The sequence below is a fragment of the Phyllobates terribilis genome, unplaced genomic scaffold (genome assembly GCF_046119375.1).
Source record: "Phyllobates terribilis strain yellow unplaced genomic scaffold, ASM4611937v1 Scaffold_14__1_contigs__length_39327217, whole genome shotgun sequence".
In the NCBI taxonomy this organism is placed as follows: Eukaryota; Metazoa; Chordata; class Amphibia; order Anura; family Dendrobatidae; genus Phyllobates; species Phyllobates terribilis.
Genome location: NW_027362774.1, coordinates 32241589 through 32266719, shown reverse-complemented (window position 1 = coordinate 32266719; position 25131 = coordinate 32241589). Strand labels below are relative to the sequence as shown.

Genomic DNA, 25131 nt, shown 5'->3' with positions numbered 1-25131 from the left:
CAGCTTTGATGCATATGCCTGGTGCATTTGGATGTAATATGTACATATAACCCTACCCTTATCTACTGTATATATACTGCTCATGTGATCGCCTGTTACTCACCTGTTTATCCTTTATTCTGGTTACTGTATGATATCTTACTATTGATACCTGTTTGTATATATTCTACATACAGTTTTGTATTTTTATGATAAACCAGGGTATGTGACTCACTCGATTTCACTAGTATTTGGGTTTCTATGCTCCCTATGTCCTTTATTTCTTGGTTAAATGTTTTTGGGGGTGCCCCTTATCTAGGACCATGGTCCTTTCTCTAGTCCATTATTCTGGCTATGGTTATAAAATGCACTGAAGACCTGGGCCCCCGTGTGCCCACCCTGTCCACAGCTTGTGGGGACCCCCCACTCCTCACTGCACCTGATCCTGGTCACAAACTTCTCCTTGTTGTGTCCATCCTGGAAGAGAAGGAGGACAAAGAAGCCCCCCGGAGGTGGATGTGGGGGGCACATACTTTTCTCCATATTAATGTCTATGGATGTAGATGAGGACAGAGAAGCCCCCCGGAGGTGGATGTGGGGGGCACATACTTTTCTCCATATTAATGTCTATGGATGTAGATGAGGACAGAGAAGCCCCTGGAGGTGGATGTGGGGGGCACATACTTTCCTCCATATTAATGTCTATGGATGTAGATGAGGACAGAGAAGCCCCCGGAGGTGGATGTGGGGGGCACATACTTTCTCCATATTAATGTCTATGGATGTAGATGAGGACAGAGAAGCCCCCGGAGGTGGATGTGGGGGGCACATACTTTTCTCCATATTAATGTCAATGGATGTAGATGAGGACAGAGAAGCCCCCGGAGGTGGATGTGGGGGGCACATACTTTTCTCTATATTAATGTCTATGGATGTAGATGAGGACAGAGAAGCCCCTGGAGGTGGATGTGGGGGGCACATACTTTCACCATATTAATGTCAATGGATGTAGATGAGGACAGAGAAGCCCCCGGAGGTGGATGTGGGGGGCACATACTTTTCTCCATATTAATGTCAATGGATGTAGATGAGGACAGAGAAGCCCCTGGAGGTGGATGTGGGGGGCACATACTTTTCTTTGTGGGATGTGTGATGACACAGCTTCTAATCTAGACGTCTGGCTGATTAAGCCAGGAGAAATACACTATTATCTTTGTTGACCTTTGAATGTATGTGTTTCTTTGGCTGGTCTAGAAGGACAGTAACTCAGTGTTTGGGAACAATGATGTTTGTTACTATGCTAATTGCATATTGTTTTAGCCAGCTTTATTTACAAGAGCAGGAGGATTAGCTCAAACAATGAGACCTGAGCGCTGCACCTTCCCCCTGACCTGTGACTGATGACCTTAGCCACCTATGTAAATATAAAAAGGGTTTTCTATCCTGCTGCAAGGAGAATCAGAGCGACTCTTCAGGACAGTAGCTTGGTAGCATGGCTCCATCCAGAGAGACACAGATCTGGTTTCTACATGATTCCAGTCTAAGGATATACGGCCCCGACTGGAAGGATACAGATCTGCTCCATTGACCATCAGAGAGCCCATGGATACATTTGGGGAGACCAGGCTGGGACGATGAAGTCACCTGGCCCCATGGATAAGTTGTTTGGGGTTGCTAGGTGGGACCCTCCGGTCATCTGGCCCCATGGAAACTCTCGGAGAGGCCAGGGTGGGACCCTCGGGTCTCCTGGCCTTGTAACTCGATGGACTGCTAGCTTCCTAAGCTTGCCGCTACCTTCTCTTTGTGGGGGCCCGCCAGAAGCGGGGGGCCACTGGTTGAGGTAGCTGGCCCTGGAAGTCTCCAAAGTCGCAGCTGTTCTATCCCAGGCGGGTGGAGGAGGAAGGGTGAGACTGTGTAATGTTCCACCATCTTGGGTATTTGCTGGGACTGTTCTATGTGTTTATTGTCCGCTTTGTGGGTCAGTAAAGTATTGCCGCTCTGTTTTACCCGCACCCTGTCTTGTCTGAGTAGCGTTACCCCCACGGAAGACCCCGGGTCTTCACACAGGGTTAGGTTAAAAAAAAAAAACCTTCACATTTTGGTGGCAACAGTGGTATTCGAACCCACGTCTCTGAAGAGACTGGAGCTGGCATCATTAAGAAGAAAAGCTGTGTCGTCACAGGATGTGACTCATCATTTCCCGTTTTTTCGCCCCAGGTGAACTCGTCTCCACTCTGCGTGTTTTGGGACGGTGAGTGGCGCCTCCTGCTGGTCTGGGGGCATCTTCTCAGGGTTCCATTATCCAATGTCTCAGTAATGACACCTGATCCTTTGTCCGTTCCCAAAGAGTTGTCAGAGCAGTGGAGGACGGACGGCTGCCGCTCGGACCCCCGGGCGGGGGGCACAGACTGTAGATGTAACCACCTGACCTACTTTGCTTTATTAATGGTGAGTTATAGAAAAGTCCCTGAGAAATCACCTATACCACCTGAACCCCTACAAACTCTACACCACCACCAGGACCCCCACAAATCCTACACCACCACCCGAACCCCCACAAACTCTACACCACCACCCAAACCCCCACAAACCCTACACCACCACCCAAACCCCCACAAACCCTACACCATCACCCGAACCCCCACAAACCATACACCACCACCAGAACCCCCACAAACTCTACACCACCACCCAAACCCCCACAAACCATACAACACCACTCAAACCCCCACAAACCCTACACCACCACCCAAACCCCCACAAACCCTATACCATCACCCGAACCCCCACAAACCCTACACCACCACCCAAACCCCCACAAACCCTATACCATCACCCGAACCCCCACAAACCCTACACCGCCACCAGGACCCCCACAAGCGCTATACCACCAGGACACCCACAAACCCTACACCACCATACGGGCCCCCACAAACCCTACACCACCACCACCAGGACTCCCACAAACCCTACGCCACCATACGGGCCCCCACAAACCCTACACCACCATACGGGCCCCCACAAACCCTACACCACCATACGGGCCCCCACAAACCCTACACCACCACCAGGACTCCCACAAACCCTACGCCACCATACGGGCCCCCACAAACCCTACACCACCATACGTGCCCCCACAAAACCCTACACTGCCATACAGGCCTCCACAAACCCTACACCACCATCCAAACCCCCACAAACCCTATACCATCACCCGAACCCCCACAAACATACCATCACCCGAACCCCCACAAACCCTACACCACCACCCAAACCCCCACAAACCCTATACCATCACCCGAACCCCCACAAACCCTACACCGCCACCAAGACCCCCACAAGCGCTATACCACCAGGACACCCACAAACCCTACACCACCATACGGGCCCCCACAAACCCTACACCACCACCAGGACTCCCACAAACCCTACGCCACCATACGGGCCCCCACAAACCCTACATCACCACCATACGGGCCCCCACAATCCCTTCCCCCTCCTGACCTGTGTTGTCGTGCAGCGCACTCCTGAGCTGATCTCTGAGCTCCACCTGGTGTCGCTCTCGGTCCTGACATTCGCCGGCTGCAGCGTCTCCGCGCTCTCCTGTATCTTCACCATCATCTGGATCTGCTGCTCCAGGTATAGTGCGCTGACGTGTTACAAGCGTGTGGCGTGCGCTGACGTGGAACACGTTTGTGGCATGTGCTGGTGTTTGTGGCGTGCGCTGATGTGTTACACGTGTGTGGTGTGCGCTGATGTGTTACACGTGTGTGGCGTGTGCTGAGGTGTGTGGCGTGTGCTGATGTGTTACACGTGTGTGGTGTGCGCTGATGTGTTACACGTGTGTGGCGTGTGCTGAGGTGTGTGGCGTGTGCTGATGTGTTACACGTGTGTGGTGTGCGCTGATGTGTTACACGTGTGTGGCGTGTGCTGAGGTGTGTGGCGTGCGCTGATGTGTTGCACGTGTGTGACGTGCGCTGATGTGTTACACGTGTGTGGCGTGCGCTGATGTGTTGCACGTGTGTGGCGTGCGCTGATGTGTTGCACGTGTGTGGCGTGCGCTGATGTGTTGCACGTGTGTGGCGTGCGCTGATGTGTTGCACGTGTGTGGTGTGCGCTGATGTGTTACACGTGTGTGGTGTGCGCTGATGTGTTGCACGTGTGTGACGTGCGCTGATGTGTTACACGTGTGTGGCGTGTGCTGAGGTGTGTGGCGTGTGCTGATGTGTTACACGTGTGTGGTGTGCGCTGATGTGTTACACGTGTGTGGCGTGTGCTGAGGTGTGTGGCGTGTGCTGATGTGTTACACGTGTGTGGCGTGTGCTGAGGTGTGTGGCGTGCGCTGATGTGTTGCACGTGTGTGGTGTGCGCTGATGTGTTGCACGTGTGTGGTGTGCGCTGATGTGTTGCACGTGTGTGGTGTGCGCTGATGTGTTGCACGTGTGTGGTGTGCGCTGATGTGTTACACGTGTGTGGTGTGCGCTGATGTGTTGCACGTGTGTGACGTGCGCTGATGTGTTACACGTGTGTGGCGTGTGCTGAGGTGTGTGGCGTGTGCTGATGTGTTGCACGTGTGTGACGTGCGCTGATGTTTTACACGTGTGTGGCGTGCGCTGATGTGTTGCACATGTGTGGCGTGCGCTGATGTGTTGCACGTGTGTGGCGTGCGCTGATGTGTTGCACGTGTGTGGCGTGCGCTGATGTGTTGCACGTGTGTGGTGTGTGCTGATGTGTTGCACGTGTGTGGCATGCGCTGATGTGTTGCACGTGTGTGGCATGCGCTGATGTGTTGCACGTGTGTGGCGTGTGCTGAGGTGTGTGTCGTGCGCTGATGTGTTGCACGTGTGTGGCGTGCGCTGATGTGTTGCACGTGTGTGGCATGCGCTGATGTGTTGCACGTGTGTGACGTGTGCTGAGGTGTGTGGCGTGCGCTGATGTGGTACACGTGTGTGGTGTGTGCTGAGGTGTGTGGCGTGCGCTGATGTGTTGCACGTGTGTGGCGTGCGCTGATGTGGTACACGTGTGTGGCGTGCGCTGATGTGTTGCACGTGTGTGGCGTGCGCTGATGTGTTGCACGTGTGTGGCGTGTGCTGATGTGGTACACGTGTGTGGCGTGTGCTGAGGTGTGTGGCGTGTGCTGATGTGTTGCACGTATGTGGCGTGCGCTGATGTGTTGCACGTGTGTGGCGTGCGCTGATGTGTTGCACGTGTTTGGCGTGCGCTGATGTGTTGCACGTGTGTGGCGTGCGCTGATGTGTTGCACGTGTGTGGCGTGTGCTGATGTGTTGCACGTGTGTGGCGTGTGCTGATGTGGTACACGTGTGTGGCGTGTGCTGAGGTGTGTGGCGTGTGCTGATGTGTTGCACGTGTGTGGCGTGTGCTGATGTGGTACACGTGTGTGGCGTGTGCTCAGGTGTGTGGCGTGCGCTGATGTGTTACACGTGTGTGGCGTGCGCTGATGTGTTACACGTGTGTGGCGTGCGCTGATGTGTTACACGTGTGTGGCGTGCGCTGATGTGTTGCACGTGTGTGGTGTGTGCTGAGGTGTGTGGCGTGCGCTGATGTGGTACACGTGTGTGGCGTGTGCTGAGGTGTGTGGCGTGCGCTGATGTGTTGCACGTGTGTGGCGTGTGCTGAGGTGTGTGGCGTGCGCTGATGTGTTACACGTGTGTGGCGTGCGCTGATGTGTTGCACGTGTGTGGCGTGCGCTGATGTGGTACACGTGTGTGGCGTGCGCTGATGTGGTACACATGTGTGGCGTGCGCTGATGTGTTGCACGTGTGTGGCGTGCGCTGATGTGTTGCACGTGTGTGGCGTGCGCTGATGTGTTACACGTGTGTGGCGTGCGCTGATGTGTTGCACGTGTGTCGCGTGTGCTGATGTGTTGCACGTGTGTGGCGTGCGCTGATGTGTTGCACGTGTGTGACGTGCGCTGATGTGTTACACGTGTGTGGCGTGCGCTGATGTGTTGCACGTGTGTGGCGTGTGCTGAGGTGTGTGGCGTGTGCTGATGTGTTACACGTGTGTGGTGTGCGCTGATGTGTTACACGTGTGTGGCGTGTGCTGAGGTGTGTGGCGTGTGCTGATGTGTTACACGTGTGTGGTGAGCGCTGATGTGTTACACGTGTGTGGCGTGTGCTGAGGTGTGTGGCGTGCGCTGATGTGTTGCACGTGTGTGACGTGCGCTGATGTGTTGCACGTGTGTGGCGTGCGCTGATGTGTTGCACGTGTGTGGCGTGCGCTGATGTGTTGCACGTGTGTGGCGTGCGCTGATGTGTTGCACGTGTGTGGCGTGCGCTGATGTGTTGCACGTGTGTGGCGTGCGCTGATGTGTTGCACGTGTGTGGCGTGCGCTGATGTGTTGCACGTGTGTGGCGTGCGCTGATGTGTTGCACGTGTGTGGTGTGCGCTGATGTGTTACACGTGTGTGGTGTGCGCTGATGTGTTGCACGTGTGTGACGTGCGCTGATGTGTTACACGTGTGTGGCGTGTGCTGAGGTGTGTGGCGTGTGCTGATGTGTTACACGTGTGTGGCGTGTGCTGAGGTGTGTGGCGTGCGCTGATGTGTTGCACGTGTGTGGTGTGCGCTGATGTGTTGCACGTGTGTGGTGTGCGCTGATGTGTTACACGTGTGTGGTGTGCGCTGATGTGTTGCACGTGTGTGACGTGCGCTGATGTGTTACACGTGTGTGGCGTGTGCTGATGTGTTGCACGTGTGTGGCGTGCGCTGATGTGTTACACGTGTGTGGCGTGTGCTGAGGTGTGTGGCGTGCGCTGATGTGTTGCACGTGTGTGACGTGCGCTGATGTTTTACACGTGTGTGGCGTGCGCTGATGTGTTGCACATGTGTGGCGTGCGCTGATGTGTTGCATGTGTGTGGCGTGCGCTGATGTGTTGCACGTGTGTGGTGTGTGCTGATGTGTTGCACGTGTGTGGCATGCGCTGATGTGTTGCACGTGTGTGGCATGCGCTGATGTGTTGCACGTGTGTGGCGTGTGCTGAGGTGTGTGTCGTGCGCTGATGTGTTGCACGTGTGTGGCGTGTGCTGATGTGTTGCACGTGTGTGGCGTGCGCTGATGTGTTGCACGTGTGTCGCGTGTGCTGATGTGTTGCACGTGTGTGGCGTGCGCTGATGTGTTACACGTGTGTGACGTGTGCTGATGTGTTGCACGTGTGTGGCATGCGCTGATGTGTTGCACGTGTGTGACGTGTGCTGAGGTGTGTGGCGTGCGCTGATGTGGTACACGTGTGTGGTGTGTGCTGACGTGTGTGGCGTGCGCTGATGTGGTACACGTGTGTGGCGTGCGCTGATGTGTTGCACGTGTGTGGCGTGCGCTGATGTGTTGCACGTGTGTGGCGTGTGCTGATGTGGTACACGTGTGTGGCGTGTGCTGAGGTGTGTGGCGTGTGCTGATGTGTTACACGTGTGTGGCGTGTGCTGATGTGGTACACGTGTGTGGTGTGTGCTGAGGTGTGTGGCGTGCGCTGATGTGGTACACGTGTGTGGCGTGCGCTGATGTGGTACACGTGTGTGGCGTGCGCTGATGTGTGTGGCGTGTGCTGATGTGTTGCACGTATGTGGCGTGCGCTGATGTGTTGCACGTGTGTGGCGTGCGCTGATGTGTTACACGTGTGTGGCGTGCGCTGATGTGTTACACGTGTGTGGCGTGCGCTGATGTGTTGCACGTGTGTGGTGTGTGCTGAGGTGTGTGGCGTGCGCTGATGTGTTGCACGTGTGTGGCGTGTGCTGAGGTGTGTGGCGTGCGCTGATGTGTTGCACGTGTGTGGCGTGTGCTGAGGTGTGTGGCGTGCGCTGATGTGTTACACGTGTGTGGCGTGCGCTGATGTGTTGCACGTGTGTGGCGTGCGCTGATGTGGTACACGTGTGTGGCGTGCGCTGATGTGGTACACATGTGTGGCGTGCGCTGATGTGTTGCACGTGTGTGGCGTGCGCTGATGTGTTGCACGTGTGTGGCGTGCGCTGATGTGTTGCACGTGTGTCGCGTGTGCTGATGTGTTGCACGTGTGTGGCGTGCGCTGATGTGTTGCACGTGTGTGGCGTGCGCTGAGGTGTGTGGCGTGCGCTGATGTGTTGCACGTGTGTGACGTGCGCTGATGTGTTACACGTGTGTGGCGTGCGCTGATGTGTTGCACGTGTGTGGCGTGTGCTGAGGTGTGTGGCGTGTGCTGATGTGTTACACGTGTGTGGTGTGCGCTGATGTGTTACACGTGTGTGGCGTGTGCTGAGGTGTGTGGCGTGTGCTGATGTGTTACACGTGTGTGGTGAGCGCTGATGTGTTACACGTGTGTGGCGTGTGCTGAGGTGTGTGGCGTGCGCTGATGTGTTGCACGTGTGTGACGTGCGCTGATGTGTTACACGTGTGTGGCGTGCGCTGATGTGTTGCACGTGTGTGGCGTGCGCTGATGTGTTGCACGTGTGTGGCGTGCGCTGATGTGTTGCACGTGTGTGGCGTGCGCTGATGTGTTGCACGTGTGTGGCGTGCGCTGATGTGTTGCACGTGTGTGGTGTGCGCTGATGTGTTACACGTGTGTGGTGTGTGCTGAGGTGTGTGGCGTGTGCTGATGTGTTACACGTGTGTGGCGTGCGCTGATGTGTTGCACGTGTGTGACGTGCGCTGATGTGTTACACGTGTGTGGCGTGTGCTGAGGTGTGTGGCGTGTGCTGATGTGTTACACGTGTGTGGCGTGTGCTGAGGTGTGTGGCGTGCGCTGATGTGTTGCACGTGTGTGGTGTGCGCTGATGTGTTGCACGTGTGTGGTGTGCGCTGATGTGTTACACGTGTGTGGTGTGCGCTGATGTGTTGCACGTGTGTGACGTGCGCTGATGTGTTACACGTGTGTGGCGTGTGCTGATGTGTTGCACGTGTGTGGCGTGCGCTGATGTGTTACACGTGTGTGGCGTGTGCTGAGGTGTGTGGCGTGCGCTGATGTGTTGCACGTGTGTGACGTGCGCTGATGTTTTACACGTGTGTGGCGTGCGCTGAGGTGTGTGGCGTGCGCTGATGTGTTGCACGTGTGTGACGTGCGCTGATGTTTTACACGTGTGTGGCGTGCGCTGATGTGTTGCACATGTGTGGCGTGCGCTGATGTGTTGCATGTGTGTGGCGTGCGCTGATGTGTTGCACGTGTGTGGTGTGTGCTGATGTGTTGCACGTGTGTGGCATGCGCTGATGTGTTGCACGTGTGTGGCGTGTGCTGAGGTGTGTGTCGTGCGCTGATGTGTTGCACGTGTGTGGCGTGCGCTGATGTGTTGCACGTGTGTGGCATGCGCTGATGTGTTGCACGTGTGTGACGTGTGCTGAGGTGTGTGGCGTGCGCTGATGTGGTACACGTGTGTGGTGTGTGCTGAGGTGTGTGGCGTGCGCTGATGTGGTACACGTGTGTGGCGTGCGCTGATGTGGTACACGTGTGTGGCGTGCGCTGATGTGTTGCACGTGTGTGGCGTGCGCTGATGTGTTGCACGTGTGTGGCGTGTGCTGATGTGGTACACGTGTGTGGCGTGTGCTGAGGTGTGTGGCGTGCGCTGATGTGTTGCACGTGTGTGGCGTGCGCTGATGTGTTGCACGTGTGTGGCGTGCGCTGATGTGTTGCACGTGTGTGGCGTGTGCTGATGTGTTGCACGTGTGTGGCGTGTGCTGATGTGGTACACGTGTGTGGCGTGTGCTGAGGTGTGTGGCGTGTGCTGATGTGTTGCACGTGTGTGGCGTGTGCTGATGTGGTACACGTGTGTGGCGTGTGCTCAGGTGTGTGGCGTGCGCTGATGTGTTGCACATGTGTGGCGTGCGCTGATGTGTTACACGTGTGTGGCGTGCGCTGATGTGTTGCACGTGTGTGGTGTGTGCTGAGGTGTGTGGCGTGCGCTGATGTGGTACACGTGTGTGGTGTGTGCTGAGGTGTGTGGCGTGCGCTGATGTGGTACACGTGTGTGGCGTGTGCTGAGGTGTGTGGCGTGCGCTGATGTGTTGCACGTGTGTGGCGTGTGCTGAGGTGTGTGGCGTGCGCTGATGTGTTGCACGTGTGTGACGTGCGCTGATGTGTTACACGTGTGTGGCGTGCGCTGATGTGGTACACGTGTGTGGCGTGTGCTGAGGTGTGTGGCGTGCGCTGATGTGGTACACGTGTGTGGCGTGCGCTGATGTGTTACACGTGTGTGGCGTGCGCTGATGTGGTACACGTGTGTGGCGTGTGCTGAGGTGTGTGGCGTGCGCTGATGTGTTGCACGTGTGTGACGTGCGCTGATGTGTTGCACGTGTGTGGCGTGCGCTGATGTGTTGCACGTGTGTGGCGTGCGCTGATGTGTTGCACGTGTGTGGCGTGCGCTGATGTGTTGCACATGTGTGGCGTGCGCTGATGTGTTGCACGTGTGTGACGTGCGCTGATGTGTTGCACGTGTGTGGCGTGCGCTGATGTGTTGCACGTGTGTGGCGTGCGCTGATGTGTTACACGTGTGTGACGTGCGCTGATGTGTTGCACGTGTGTGGCGTGCGCTGATGTGTTGCACGTGTGTGACGTGCGCTGATGTGTTGCACGTGTGTGGCGTGTGCTGAGGTGTGTGGCGTGCGCTGATGTGTTGCACGTGTGTGACGTGCGCTGATGTGTTACACGTGTGTGGCGTGCGCTGATGTGTTGCACGTGTGTGGCGTGCGCTGATGTGTTGCACGTGTGTGGCGTGCGCTGATGTGGTACACGTGAGTGGCGTGTGCTGAGGTGTGTGGCGTGCGCTGATGTGGTACACGTGTGTGGCGTGCGCTGATGTGTTGCACGTGTGTGGCGTGCGCTGATGTGTTGCACGTGTGTGGCGTGCGCTGATGTGTTGCACGTGTGTGGCGTGTGCTGAGGTGTGTGGCGTGCGCTGATGTGTTGCACGTGTGTGGCGTGCGCTGATGTGTTGCACGTGTGTGGCGTGCGCTGATGTGGTACACGTGAGTGGCGTGTGCTGAGGTGTGTGACGTGCGCTGATGTGTTACACGTGTGTGGCGTGTGCTGAGGTGTGTGGCGTGCGCTGATGTGTTGCACGTGTGTGGCGTGCGCTGATGTGGTACACGTGAGTGGCGTGTGCTGAGGTGTGTGGCGTGCGCTGATGTGGTACACGTGTGTGGCGTGCGCTGATGTGTTGCACGTGTGTGGCGTGCGCTGATGTGGTACACGTGAGTGGCGTGTGCTGAGGTGTGTGGCGTGCGCTGATGTGTTACACGTGTGTGGCGTGCGCTGATGTGTTGCATGTGTGTGACGTGCGCTGATGTGTTGCACGTGTGTGGCGTGTGCTGATGTGTTGCACGTGTGTGGCGTGTGCTGATGTGTTGCACGTGTGTGGCGTGTGCTGATGTGTTGCACGTGTGTGGCGTGCGCTGATGTGTTGCACGTGTGTGGCGTGCGCTGATGTGTTGCACGTGTGTGGCGTGTGCTGATGTGTTGCACGTGTGTGGCGTGTGCTGATGTGTTGCACGTGTGTGGCGTGCGCTGATGTGTTGCACGTGTGTGGCGTGTGCTGATGTGTTGCACGTGTGTGGCGTGTGCTGATGTGTTGCACGTGTGTGGCGTGTGCTGATGTGTTGCACGTGTGTGGCGTGCGCTGATGTGTTGCACGTGTGTGGCGTGCGCTGATGTGTTGCACGTGTGTGGCGTGTGCTGATGTGGTACACGTGTGTGGCGTGTGCTGAGGTGTGTGGCGTGCGCTGATGTGGTACACGTGTGTGGCGTGTGCTCAGGTGTGTGGCGTGCGCTGATGTGTTGCACATGTGTGGCGTGTGCTGAGGTGTGTGGGGTGCGCTGATGTGTTGCACGTGTGTGGCGTGCGCTGATGTGGTACACGTGTGTGGCGTGTGCTGATGTGTTGCACATGTGTGGCGTGTGCTGATGTGTTGCACGTGTGTGGCGTGTGCTCAGGTGTGTGGCGTGCGCTGATGTGTTGCACGTGTGTGACGTGCGCTGATGTGTTGCACGTGTGTGGCGTGCGCTGATGTGTTGCACGTGTGTGGCGTGTGCTGAGGTGTGTGGGGTGCGCTGATGTGTTGCACATGTGTGGCGTGTGCTGATGTGTTGCACGTGTGTGGCGTGCGCTGATGTGTTGCACGTGTGTGGCGTGTGCTGATGTGTTGCACATGTGTGGCGTGTGCTGATGTGTTGCACGTGTGTGGCGTGTGCTGATGTGTTGCACGTGTGTGGCGTGTGCTGATGTGTTGCACATGTGTGGCGTGTGCTGATGTGTTGCACGTGTGTGGCGTGTGCTGATGTGTTGCACGTGTGTGGCGTGCGCTGTGTTGCACGTGTGTGGCGTGTGCTGATGTGGTACACGTGTGTGGCGTGCGCTGATGTGTTGCACGTGTGTGGCGGGTGCTGAGGTATGTGGCGTGCGCTGATGTGTTGCACGTGTGTGGCGTGCGCTGATGTGTTGCACGTGTGTGGCGTGCGCTGATGTGGTACACGTGTGTGGCTTGTGCTGAGGTGTGTGGGGTGCGCTGATGTGTTGCACGTGTGTGGCGTGTGCTGATGTGTTGCACGTGTGTGGCGTGCGCTGATGTGTTGCACGTGTGTGGCGTGCGCTGATGTGGTACACGTGTGTGGCGTGCGCTGATGTGTTGCACGTGTGTGGCGTGCGCTGATGTGGTACACGTGTGTGGCGTGCGCTGATGTGGTACACGTGTGTGGCGTGCGCTGATGTGGTACACGTGTGTGGCGTGCGCTGATGTGTTGCACGTGTGTGGCGTGCGCTGATGTGTTACACGTGTGTGGCGTGTGCTGAGGTATGTGGCGTGCGCTGATGTGTTGCACGTGTGTGGCGTGTGCTGATGTGTTGCACGTGTGTGGCGTGTGCTGATGTGTTGCACGTGTGTGGCGTGTGCTGATGTGGTACACGTGTGTGGCGTGCGCTGATGTGTTGCACGTGTGTGGTGTGCGCTGATGTGTTGCACGTGTGTGGCGTGCGCTGAGGTGTGTGGCGTGCGCTGATGTGTTACACGTGTGTGGCGTGCGCTGATGTGTTACACGTGTGTGGCGTACGCTGATGTGTTACACGTGTGTGGTGTGCGCTGATGTGTTGCACGTGTGTGGCGTGCGCTGAGGTGTGTGGCGTGTGCTGATGTGTTACACGTGTGTGGTGTGCGCTGATGTACACGTGTGTGGCGTGCGCTGATGTGTTACACGTGTGTGGCGTGCGCTGATGTGTTACACGTGTGTGGCGTGCGCTGATGTGTTACACGTGTGTGGCGTGTGCTGAGGTGTGTGGCGTGCGCTGATGTGGTACACGTGTGTGGCGTGCGCTGATGTGGTACACGTGTGTGGCGTGCGCTGATGTGTTGCACTTGTGTGGTGTGCGCTGATTTGTTACACGTGTGTGACGTGCGCTGATGTGTTGCACGTGTGTGACGTGCGCTGATGTGTTACATGTGTGTGGTGTGCGCTGATGTGTTACACGTGTGTGACGTGCGCTGATGTGTTACACGTGTGTGGTGTGCGCTGATGTGTTACACGTGTGTGACGTGCGCTGATGTGTTACACGTGTGTGACGTGCGCTGATGTGTTACATGTGTGTGGCGTGCGCTGATGTGTTACACGTGTGTGGCGTGCGCTGATGTGTTACACGTGTGTGGCGTGCGCTGATGTGTTGCACGTGTGTGGCGTGCGCTGATGTGTTGCACGTGTGTGGCGTGCGCTGATGTGTTACACGTGTGTGGCGTGCGCTGATGTGTTACACGTGTGTGGCGTGCGCTGATGTGGTACACGTGTGGCGTGTGCTGAGGTGTGTGGCGTGCGCTGATGTGTTACACGTGTGTGGCGTGCGCTGATGTGGTACACGTGTGGCGTGTGCTGAGGTGTGTGGCGTGCGCTGATGTGTTGCACGTGTGTGGCGTGTGCTGAGGTGTGTGGCGTGCGCTGATGTGGTACACGTGTGTGGCGTGTGCTGAGGTGTGTGGCGTGCGCTGATGTGTTACACGTGTGTGGTGTGCGCTGATGTGTTGCACGTGTGTGGCGTGTGCTGATGTGTTGCACGTGTGTGGCATGTGCTGAGATGTGTGGCGTGCGCTGATGTGGTACACGTGTGTGGCGTGCGCTGATGTGTTACACGTGTGTGGCGTGCGCTGAGGTGTGTGGTGTGCGCTGATGTGTTGCACGTGTGTGGCGTGCGCTGAGGTGTGTGGTGTGCGCTGATGTGTTACACGTGTGTGGCGTGCGCTGAGGTGTGTGGTGTGCGCTGACGTGTTACAAGCGTGTGGTGTGCGCTGACGTGTTACAAGCGTGTGGCGTACGCTGACGTGGAACACGTGTGTGGCGTGCGCTGACGTGGAACACGTGTGTGGTGTGCGCTGACGTGGAACACGTTTGTGGCATGTGCTGGTGTTTGTGGCGTGCGCTGATGTGTTACACGTGTGTGGTGTGCGCTGATGTGTTACACGTGTGTGGCGTGCGCTGATGTGTTACACGTGTGTGGTGTGCGCTGATGTGTTACACGTGTGTGGCGTGCGCTGAGGTGTGTAGTGTGCGCTGATGTGTTGCACGTGTGTGGCGTGCGCTGAGGTGTGTGGTGTGCGCTGACGTGTTACAAGCGTGTGGCGTGCGCTGACGTGGAACACGTGTGTGGCGTGCGCTGACGTGGAACACGTGTGTGGTGTGCGCTGACGTGGAACACGTTTGTGGCATGTGCTGGTGTTTGTGGCGTGCGCTGATGTGTTACACGTGTGTGGCGTGCGCTGATGTGTTACACGTGTGTGGTGTGCGCTGATGTGTTACACGTGTGTGGCGTGTGCTGAGGTGTGTGGCGTGCGCTGATGTGTTACACGTGTGTGGCGTGTGCTGAGGTGTGTGGCGTGTGCTGATGTGTTGCACGTGTGTGGCGTGTGCTGATGTGTTGCACGTGTGTGGCGTGAGCTGAGGTGTGTGGTGTGCGCTGACGTGTTACAAGCGTGTGGCGAGCGCTTACGTGGAACACGTGTGTGGTCTGCGCTGATGTGGTACACGTGTGTGGCGTGTGCTGATGTGTTGCACATGTGTGGCGTGAGCTGAGGTGTGTGGTGTGCGCTGACGTGGAACACGTGTGGTGTGCGCTGATGTGTTACACGTGTGTGGCGTGCGCTGATGTGTTACACGTGTGGTGTGCGCTGATGTGTTACACGTGTGTGGTGTGCGCTGAGGTGTTACACGTGTGTGACGTGTGCTGAGGTGTTGCACGTGTGTGGCGTGTGCTGAGGTGTGTGGCGTGCGCTGATGTGTTGCACGTGTGTGGCGTGTGCTGAGGTGTGGCGTGCGCTGATGTGTTACACGTGTGTGGCGTGTGCTGAGGTGTTGCACGTGTGTGGCGTGCGCTGATGTGGTACACGTGTGGCGTGCGCTGATGTGGTACACGTGTGTGACGTGCGCTGATGTGTTGCACGTGTGTGGCGTGCGCTGATGTGGTACACGTGTGTGACGTGCGCTGATGTGTTGCACGTGTGTGGCGTGCGCTGATGTGTTGCACGTGTGTGGTGTGCGCTGATGTGTTACACGTGTGTGACGTGCGCTGATGTGTTGCACGTGTGTGGCGTGCGCTGATGTGTTACACGTGTGTGGCGTGCGCTGATGTGTTACACGTGTGTGGCGTGCGCTGAGGTGTGTGGCGTGCGCTGATGTGTTACACGTGTGTGGCGTGCGCTGAGGTGTGTGGTGTGCGCTGACGTGTTACAAGCGTGTGGCGTGCGCTGACGTGGAACACGTGTGTGGTGTGCGCTGACGTGGAACACGTTTGTGGCATGTGCTGGTGTTTGTGGCGTGCGCTGATGTGTTACACGTGTGTGGCATGCGCTGATGTGTTACACGTGTGTGGTGTGCGCTGATGTGTTACACGTGTGTGGCGTGTGCTGAGGTGTGTGGCGTGCGCTGATGTGTTACACGTGTGTGGCATGTGCTGAGGTGTGTGGCGTGTGCTGAGGTGTGTGGCGTGTGCTGATGTGTTGCACATGTGTGGCGTGTGCTGAGGTGTGTGGTGTGCGCTGACATGTTACAAGCGTGCGGCGTGCGCTGACGTGGAACACGTGTGTGGCGTGCGCTGATGTGTTACACGTGTGTGGCGTGCGCTGAGGTGTGTGGCGTGCGCTGATGTGTTACACGTGTGTGGCGTGCGCTGATGTGTTACACGTGTGTGGCGTGCGCTGATGTGGTACACGTGTGTGGCGTGCGCTGATGTGTTGCACGTGCGTGGCGTGCGCTGATGTGTTGCATGTGTGTGGCGTGTGCTGATGTGTGTGGCGTGTGCTGATGTGTTACACGTGTGTGGCGTGTGCTGAGGTGTGTGGCGTGTGCTGAGGTGTGTGGCGTGCGCTGATGTGGTACATGTGTGTGGCGTGTGCTGAGGTGTGTGGCGTGCGCTGATGTGTTACACGTGTGTGGCTTGTACTGAGGTGTGTGGCGTGCGCTGATGTGTTGCATGTGTGTGGCGTGTGCTGATGTGTGTGGCGTGTGCTGATGTGTTACACGTGTGTGGCGTGCGCTGATGTGGTACATGTGTGTGGCGTGTGCTGAGGTGTGTGGCGTGTGCTGAAGTGTGTGGCGTGTGCTGATGTGTTACACGTGTGTGGCTTGTACTGAGGTGTGTGGCGTGCGCTGATGTGTTGCATGTGTGTGGCGTGTGCTGATGTGTGTGGCGTGTGCTGATGTGTTGCATGAGTGTGGCGTGTGCTGAGGTGTGTGGCGTGTGCTGAGGTGTGTGGCGTGCGCTGATGTGTTACACGTGTGTGGCATGTGCTGAGGTGTGTGGCTTGCGCTGATGTGTTACACGTGTGTGGCATGCGCTGATGTGGTACATGTGTGTGGCGTGTGCTGAGGTGTGTGGCGTGTGCTGAGGTGTGTGGCGTGCGCTGATGTGTTACACGTGTGTGGCATGTGCTGAGGTGTGTGGCGTGCGCTGATGTGGTACATGTGTGTGGCTTGTACTGAGGTGTGTGGCGTGCGCTGATGTGGTACACGTGTGTGGCTTGTACTGAGGTGTGTGGCGTGCGCTGATGTGGTACATGTGTGTGGCGTGTGCTGAGGTGTGTGGCGTGCGCTGATGTGTTACACGTGTGTGGCGTGTGCTGAGGTGTGTGGCGTGCGCTGATGTGTTACACGTGTGTGGCGTGCGCTGATGTGTTGCATGTGTGTGGCGTGCGCTGATGTGTTACACGTGTGTGGCGTGCGCTGATGTGTTGCACGTGTGTGGCGTGTGCTGAGGTGTGTGGCGTGCGCTGATGTGGTACACGTGTGTGGCGTGCGCTGAGGTGTGTGGTGTGCGCTGATGTGTTGCACGTGTGTGGCGTGTGCTGATGTGTTACACGTGTGTGGCATGTGCTGAGGTGTGTGGCATGCGCTGATGTGGTACACGTGTGTGGCGTGCGCTGATGTGTTGCATGTGTGTGGCATGTGCTGAGGTGTGTGGCATGCGCTGATGTGGTACACGTGTGTGGCTTGCGCTGATGTGTTACACGTGTGTGGCATGCGCTGATGTGGTACATGTGTGTGGCGTGTGCTGAGGTGTGTGGCGTGTGCTGAGGTGTGTGGCGTGCGCTGATGTGTTACACGTGTGTGGCATGTGCTGAGGTGTGTGGCGTGCGCTGATGTGGTACATGTGTGTGGCTTGTACTGAGGTGTGTGGCGTGCGCTGATGTGGTACACGTGTGTGGCTTGTACTGAGGTGTGTGGCGTGCGCTGATGTGGTACATGTGTGTGGCGTGTGCTGAGGTGTGTGGCGTGCGCTGATGTGTTACACGTGTGTGGCGTGTGCTGAGGTGTGTGGCGTGCGCTGATGTGTTACACGTGTGTGGCGTGCGCTGATGTGTTGCATGTGTGTGGCGTGCGCTGATGTGTTACACGTGTGTGGCGTGCGCTGATGTGTTGCACGTGTGTGGCGTGTGCTGAGGTGTGTGGCGTGCGCTGATGTGGTACACGTGTGTGGCGTGCGCTGAGGTGTGTGGTGTGCGCTGATGTGTTACACGTGTGTGGCGTGCGCTGATGTGTTACACGTGTGTGGTGTGCGCTGATGTGTTGCACGTGTGTGGCGTGTGCTGATGTGGTACACGTGTGTGGTTGTGCTGAGGTGTGTGGTGTGCGCTGATGTGTTACACGTGTGTGGCGTGCGCTGATGTGGTACACGTGTGTGGCTTGTGCTGAGGTGTGTGGTGTGCGCTGATGTGTTACACGTGTGTGGCGTGCGCTGATGTGTTACACGTGTGTGGCGTGCGCTGATGTGTTACACGTGTGTGGTGTGCGCTGATGTGTTACACGTGTGTGGCATGCGCTGATGTGTTACACGTGTGTGGCGTGCGCTGATGTGTTACACGTGTGTGGCGTGTGCTGAGGTGTGTGGCGTGCGCTGATGTGTTACACGTGTGTGGCGTGCGCTGATGTGTTACACGTGTGTGGCGTGCGCTGAGGTGTGTGGCGTTCCGATGTGACACCCGTGTGTGGCGTGCGTTGAGGTGTGTGGCGTGCGCTGATGTGTTCCATGTGTGTGGCGTGTGCTGAGGTGTGTGGCGTGCGCTGATGTGTTGCACGTGTGTGGCGTGCGCTGAGGTGTGTGGTGTGCGCTGATGTGTTACACGTGTGTGGCGTGTGCTGAGGTGTGTGGTGTGCGCTGATGTGTTGCACGTGTGTGACGTGCGCTGAAGTGGTACACGTGTGTGACGTGCGCTGAAGTGGTACACGTGTGTGGCGTGCGCTGATGTGTTACACGTGTGTGGCGTGCGCTGAGGTGTGTGGCGTGCGCTGATGTGTTGCACGTGTGTGGCGTGCGCTGAGGTGTGTGGCGTTCCGATGTGACACCCGTGTGTGGCGTGCGTTGAGGTGTGTGGCGTGCGCTGATGTGTTGCATGTGTGTGGCGTGTGCTGAGGTGTGTGGCGTGCGCTGATGTGTTACACGTGTGTGGCATGTGCTGAGGTGTGTGGCGTGCGCTGATGTGTTACACGTGTGTGGCATGCGCTGATGTGGTACATGTGTGTGGCGTGTGCTGAGGTGTGTGGCGTGTGCTGATGTGTTGCACGTGTGTGGCTTGTACTGAGGTGTGTGGCGTGCGCTGATGTGGTACATGTGTGTGGCTTGTACTGAGGTGTGTGGCGTGTGCTGAGGTGTGTGGCGTGCGCTGATGTGGTACACGTGTGTGGCTTGTACTGAGGTGTGTGGCGTGCGCTGATGTGGTACTTGTGTGTGGCGTGCGCTGATGTGTTACACGTGTGTGGCGTGTGCTGAGGTGTGTGGCGTGCGCTGATGTGTTGCACGTGTGTGGCGTGCGCTGATGTGTTACACGTGTGTGGCGTGCGCTGATGTGTTGCACGTGTGTGGTGTGTGCTGAGGTGTGTGGCGTGCGCTGATGTGGTACACGTGTGTGGCGTGCGCTGAGGTGTGTGGTGTGCGCTGATGTGTTACACGTGTGTGGTGTGCGCTGATGTGTTACACGTGTGTGGTGTGCGCTGATGTGTTGCACGTGTGTGGCTTGTGCTGAGGTGTGTGGTGTGCGCTGATGTGTTACACGTGTGTGGCTTGTGCTGAGGTGTGTGGTGTGCGCTGATGTGTTACACGTGTGTGGCGTGCGCTGATGTGTTACACGTGTGTGGCTTGTGCTGAGGTGTGTGACGTGCGCTGATGTGGTACACGTGTGTGGCGTGCGCTGAGGTGTGTGGTGTGCGCTGATGTGTTACACGTGTGTGGCGTGTGCTGAGGTGTGTGACGTGCGCTGATGTGGTACACGTGTGTGGCGTGCGCTGAGGTGTGTGGTGTGCGCTGATGTGTTACACGTGTGTGGCGTGCGCTGATGTGTTGCACGTGTGTGGCTTGTGCTGAGGTGTGTGGTGTGCGCTGATGTGTTACACGTGTGTGGCGTGCGCTGATGTGGTACACGTGTGTGGCGTGCGCTGAGGTGTGTGGCGTGCGCTGATGTGGTACACGTGTGTGGCGTGCGCTGAGGTGTGTGGTGTGCGCTGATGTGTTACACGTGTGTGGCGTGCGCTGATGTGTTACACGTGTGTGGCGTGCGCTGATGTGTTACACGTGTGTGGTGTGCGCTGATGTGGTACATGTGTGTGGCGTGTGCTGAGGTGTGTGGCGTGCGCTGATGTGTTACACGTGTGTGGTGTGCGCTGATGTGTTACACGTGTGTGGCGTGCGCTGATGTGTTACACGTGTGTGGTGTGCGCTGATGTGGTACACGTGTGTGGCTTGTGCTGAGGTGTGTGGCGTGCGCTGATGTGTTGCACGTGTGTGGCGTGCGCTGATGTGTTGCACGTGTGTGGCGTGCGCTGATGTGTTGCACGTGTGTGGCGTGCGCTGAGGTGTGTGGCGTGCGCTGATGTGTTGCACGTGTGTGGCGTGCGCTGAGGTGTGTGGCGTGCGCTGATGTGTTGCACGTGTGTGGCGTGCGCTGAGGTGTGTGGCGTGCGCTGATGTGTTGCACGTGTGTGGCGTGCGCTGATGTGGTACACGTGTGTGGCGTGCGCTGATGTGGTACACGTGTGTGGCGTGTGCTGAGGTGTGTGGCGTGCGCTGAGGTGTGTGGCGTGCGCTGATGTGTTGCACGTGTGTGGCGTGTGCTGAGGTGTGTGGCGTGTGCTGAGGTGTGTGGCGTGCGCTGATGTGTTGCACGTGTGTGGCGTGTGCTGAGGTGTGTGGCGTGCGCTGATGTGTTACACGTGTGTGGCGTGCGCTGAGGTGTGTGGCGTTCGCTGATGTGTTGCACGTGTGTGGCGTGCGCTGAGGTGTGTGGTGTGCGCTGATGTGTTACACGTGTGTGGCGTGTGCTGAGGTGTGTGGTGTGCGCTGATGTGTTGCACGTGTGTGACGTGCGCTGAAGTGGTACACGTGTGTGGCGTGCGCTGAGGTGTGTGGCGTTCCGATGTGACACCCGTGTGTGGCGTGCGCTGATGTGTTGCATGTGTGTGACGTGCGCTGATGTGGTACACGTGTGTGGCGTGCGCTGAGGTGTGTGGCGTGCGCTGATGTGGTACACGTGTGTGGCGTGTGCTGAGGTGTGTGGCGTGCGCTGATGTGTTACACGTGTGTGGCGTGCGCTGATGTGTTGCACGTGTGTGGTGTGCGCTGATGTGTTGCACGTGTGTGGTGTGTGCTGAGGTGTGTGGTGTGCGCTGATGTGTTGCACGTGTGTGACGTGCGCTGATGTGGTACACGTGTGTGGCGTGCGCTGAGGTGTGTGGCGTGCGCTGATGTGGTACACGTGTGTGGCTTGTACTGAGGTGTGTGGCGTGCGCTGATGTGTTACACGTGTGTGGCGTGCGCTGATGTGGTACTTGTGTGTGGCGTGTGCTGAGGTGTGTGGCGTGCGCTGATGTGTTACACGTGTGTGGCTTGTGCTGAGGTGTGTGGCGTGCGCTGATGTGTTGCACGTGTGTGGCGTGCGCTGATGTGTTACACGTGTGTGGCGTGCGCTGATGTGTTGCACGTGTGTGGCGTGTGCTGAGGTGTGTGGCGTGCGCTGATGTGGTACACGTGTGTGGCGTGCGCTGAGGTGTGTGGTGTGCGCTGATGTGTTACACGTGTGTGGCGTACGCTGATGTGTTACACGTGTGTGGCGTGCGCTGATGTGTTACACGTGTGTGGCGTGTGCTGAGGTGTGTGGTGTGCGCTGATGTGTTGCACGTGTGTGGCGTGTGCTGATGTGTTGCACGTGTGTGGCGTGTGCTGATGTGTTGCACGTGTGTGGCGTGCGCTGATGTGTTGCACGTGTGTGGCGTGCGCTGATGTGTTGCACGTGTGTGGCGTGCGCTGATGTGTTGCACGTGTGTGGCGTGCGCTGATGTGTTGCACGTGTGTGGCGTGTGCTGAGGTGTGTGGCGTGCGCTGATGTGTGTGGTGTGCGCTGATGTGTTACACGTGTGTGGCGTGCGCTGATGTGTTACACGTGTGTGGTGTGCGCTGATGTGTTGCACGTGTGTGGCGTGCGCTGATGTGGTACACGTGTGTGGCTTGTGCTGAGGTGTGTGGCGTGCGCTGATGTGGTACACGTGTGTGGCTTGTGCTGAGGTGTGTGGCGTGCGCTGATGTGTTACACGTGTGTGGCGTGCGCTGATGTGGTACACGTGTGTGGCTTGTGCTGAGGTGTGTGGTGTGCGCTGATGTGTTACACGTGTGTGGCGTGCGCTGATGTGTTACACGTGTGTGGCGTGCGCTGATGTGTTACACGTGTGTGGTGTGCGCTGATGTGTTACACGTGTGTGGCATGCGCTGATGTGTTACACGTGTGTGGCGTGCGCTGAGGTGTGTGGCGTGCGCTGATGTGGTACACGTGTGTGGCATGCGCTGATGTGTTACACGTGTGTGGCGTGCGCTGAGGTGTGTGGTGTGCGCTGATGTGTTACACGTGTGTGGCGTGTGCTGAGGTGTGTGGCGTGCGCTGATGTGGTACACGTGTGTGGCGTGCGCTGAGGTGTGTGGTGTGCGCTGATGTGTTACACGTGTGTGGCGTGCGCTGATGTGTTACACGTGTGTGGTGTGCGCTGATGTGTTGCACGTGTGTGGCGTGTGCTGAGGTGTGTGGCGTGCGCTGATGTGGTACACGTGTGTGGCTTGTGCTGAGGTGTGTGGTGTGCGCTGATGTGTTACACGTGTGTGGCGTGCGCTGATGTGGTACACGTGTGTGGCGTGTGCTGAGGTGTGTGGCGTGCGCTGATGTGTTACACGTGTGTGGCTTGTGCTGAGGTGTGTGGCGTGCGCTGATGTGTTACACGTGTGTGGCGTGCGCTGATGTGTTACACGTGTGTGGCGTGCGCTGATGTGTTACACGTGTGTGGCGTGCGCTGATGTGTTACACGTGTGTGGTGTGCGCTGATGTGGTACACGTGTGTGGCGTGTGCTGAGGTGTGTGGTGTGCGCTGATGTGTTACACGTGTGTGGCGTGCGCTGAGGTGTGTGGCATGCGCTGATGTGTTGCACGTGTGTGGCGTGCGCTGATGTGTTGCACGTGTGTGGCGTGCGCTGAGGTGTGTGGCGTGCGCTGATGTGTTGCACGTGTGTGGCGTGCGCTGATGTGGTACACGTGTGTGGCGTGCGCTGATGTGATACACGTGTGTGGCGTGTGCTGAGGTGTGTGGCGTGCGCTGATGTGGTACACGTGTGTGGCGTGCGTTGAGGTGTGTGGCGTTCGCTGATGTGTTGCACGTGTGTGGCGTGCGCTGATGTGTTGCACGTGTGTGGCGTGCGCTGATGTGTTGCACGTGTGTGGCGTGCGTTGAGGTGTGTGGCGTTCGCTGATGTGTTGCACGTGTGTGGCGTGTGCTGAGGTGTGTGGCGTGTGCTGAGGTGTGTGGTGTGCGCTGATGTGTTACACGTGTGTGGCGTGCGCTGAGGTGTGTGGTGTGCGCTGATGTGTTACACGTGTGTGGCGTGCGCTGAGGTGTGTGGTGTGCGCTGATGTGTTACACGTGTGTGGCGTGTGCTGATGTGTGTGGTGTGCGCTGATGTGTTGCACGTGTGTGACGTGCGCTGATGTGGTACACGTGTGTGGCGTGCGCTGAGGTGTGTGGCGTTCCGATGTGACACCCATGTGTGGCGTGCGCTGATGTGTTGCATGTGTGTGGCGTGTGCTGAGGTGTGTGGTGTGTGCTGAGGTGTGTGGCGTGCGCTGATGTGTTACACGTGTGTGGCATGCGCTGATGTGGTACATGTGTGTGGCTTGTACTGAGGTGTGTGGCGTGTGCTGAGGTGTGTGGCGTGCGCTGATGTGGTACACGTGTGTGGCGTGTGCTGAGGTGTGTGGCTTGTACTGAGGTGTGTGGCGTGCGCTGATGTGGTACACGTGTGTGGCGTGTACTGAGGTGTGTGGCTTGTACTGAGGTGTGTGGCGTGCGCTGATGTGGTACTTGTGTGTGGCGTGTGCTGAGGTGTGTGGCGTGCGCTGATGTGTTACACGTGTGTGGCGTGTGCTGAGGTGTGTGGCGTGCGCTGATGTGTTGCACGTGTGTGGCGTGCGCTGATGTGTTGCACGTGTGTGGCGTGTGCTGAGGTGTGTGGCGTGCGCTGATGTGGTACACGTGTGTGGCGTGCGCTGAGGTGTGTGGTGTGCGCTGATGTGTTACACGTGTGTGGCGTGTGCTGATGTGTTACACGTGTGTGGCGTGCGCTGATGTGTTACACGTGTGTGGCGTGCGCTGATGTGTTACACGTGTGTGGCGTGTGCTGAGGTGTGTGGTGTGCGCTGATGTGTTACACGTGTGTGGCGTGCGCTGATGTGTTGCACGTGTGTGGCGTGCGCTGATGTGTTACACGTGTGTGGCGTGTGCTGATGTGTTGCACGTGTGTGGCGTGTGCTGAGGTGTGTGGCGTGCGCTGATGTGGTACACGTGTGTGGCGTGCGCTGAGGTGTGTGGTGTGCGCTGATGTGTTGCACGTGTGTGGCTTGTGCTGATGTGTTACACGTGTGTGGCGTGCGCTGAGGTGTGTGGCGTGCGCTGATGTGTTGCACGTGTGTGGCGTGCGCTGATGTGGTACACGTGTGTGGCGTGCGCTGAGGTGTGTGCTGATGTGTTACACGTGTGGCGTGCGCTGATGTGTTACACGTGTGTGGCGTGCGCTGATGTGTTACACGTGTGTGGCGTGCGCTGATGTGTTACACGTGTGTGGCGTGCGCTGATGTGGTACACGTGTGTGGCTTGTGCTGAGGTGTGTGGTGTGCGCTGATGTGTTACACGTGTGTGGCGTGCGCTGATGTGTTACACGTGTGTGGCATGCGCTGATGTGTTACACGTGTGTGGCATGCGCTGATGTGTTACACGTGTGTGGCGTGCGCTGATGTGTTACACGTGTGTGGCGTGCGCTGATGTGTTACACGTGTGTGGCGTGCGCTGATGTGTTACACGTGTGTGGCATGCGCTGATGTGTTACACGTGTGTGGCGTGCGCTGATGTGTTACACGTGTGTGGTGTGCGCTGATGTGGTACACGTGTGTGGCGTGCGCTGATGTGTTGCACGTGTGTGGCGTGTGCTGAGGTGGTACACGTGTGTGGCGTGTGCTGAGGTGTGTGGCGTGCGCTGATGTGTTGCACGTGTGTGGCGTGCGCTGATGTGTTGCACGTGTGTGGCGTGCGCTGAGGTGTTGCACGTGTGTGGCGTGCGCTGAGGTGTGTGGCGTGCGCTGATGTGGTACACGTGTGTGGCGTGCGCTGATGTGGTACACGTGTGTGGCG

The 25131-nt window shown here is 57.7% G+C and overlaps 1 protein-coding gene across 1 annotated transcript in view; it reads left to right on the top strand.

Annotated features, from left to right (window-relative positions):
- Positions 1 to 25131, top strand: part of LOC141175888 (adhesion G-protein coupled receptor G1-like) — an 86492-nt gene that overhangs the window by 36994 nt on the left and 24367 nt on the right. Inside the window, exons 7-9 of the mRNA XM_073659868.1 lie at positions 2197 to 2230; positions 2327 to 2427; positions 3500 to 3618. Coding sequence (XP_073515969.1) covers positions 2197 to 2230; positions 2327 to 2427; positions 3500 to 3618 — 254 coding nt within the window. The remainder of the gene's footprint in view (positions 1 to 2196; positions 2231 to 2326; positions 2428 to 3499; positions 3619 to 25131) is intronic.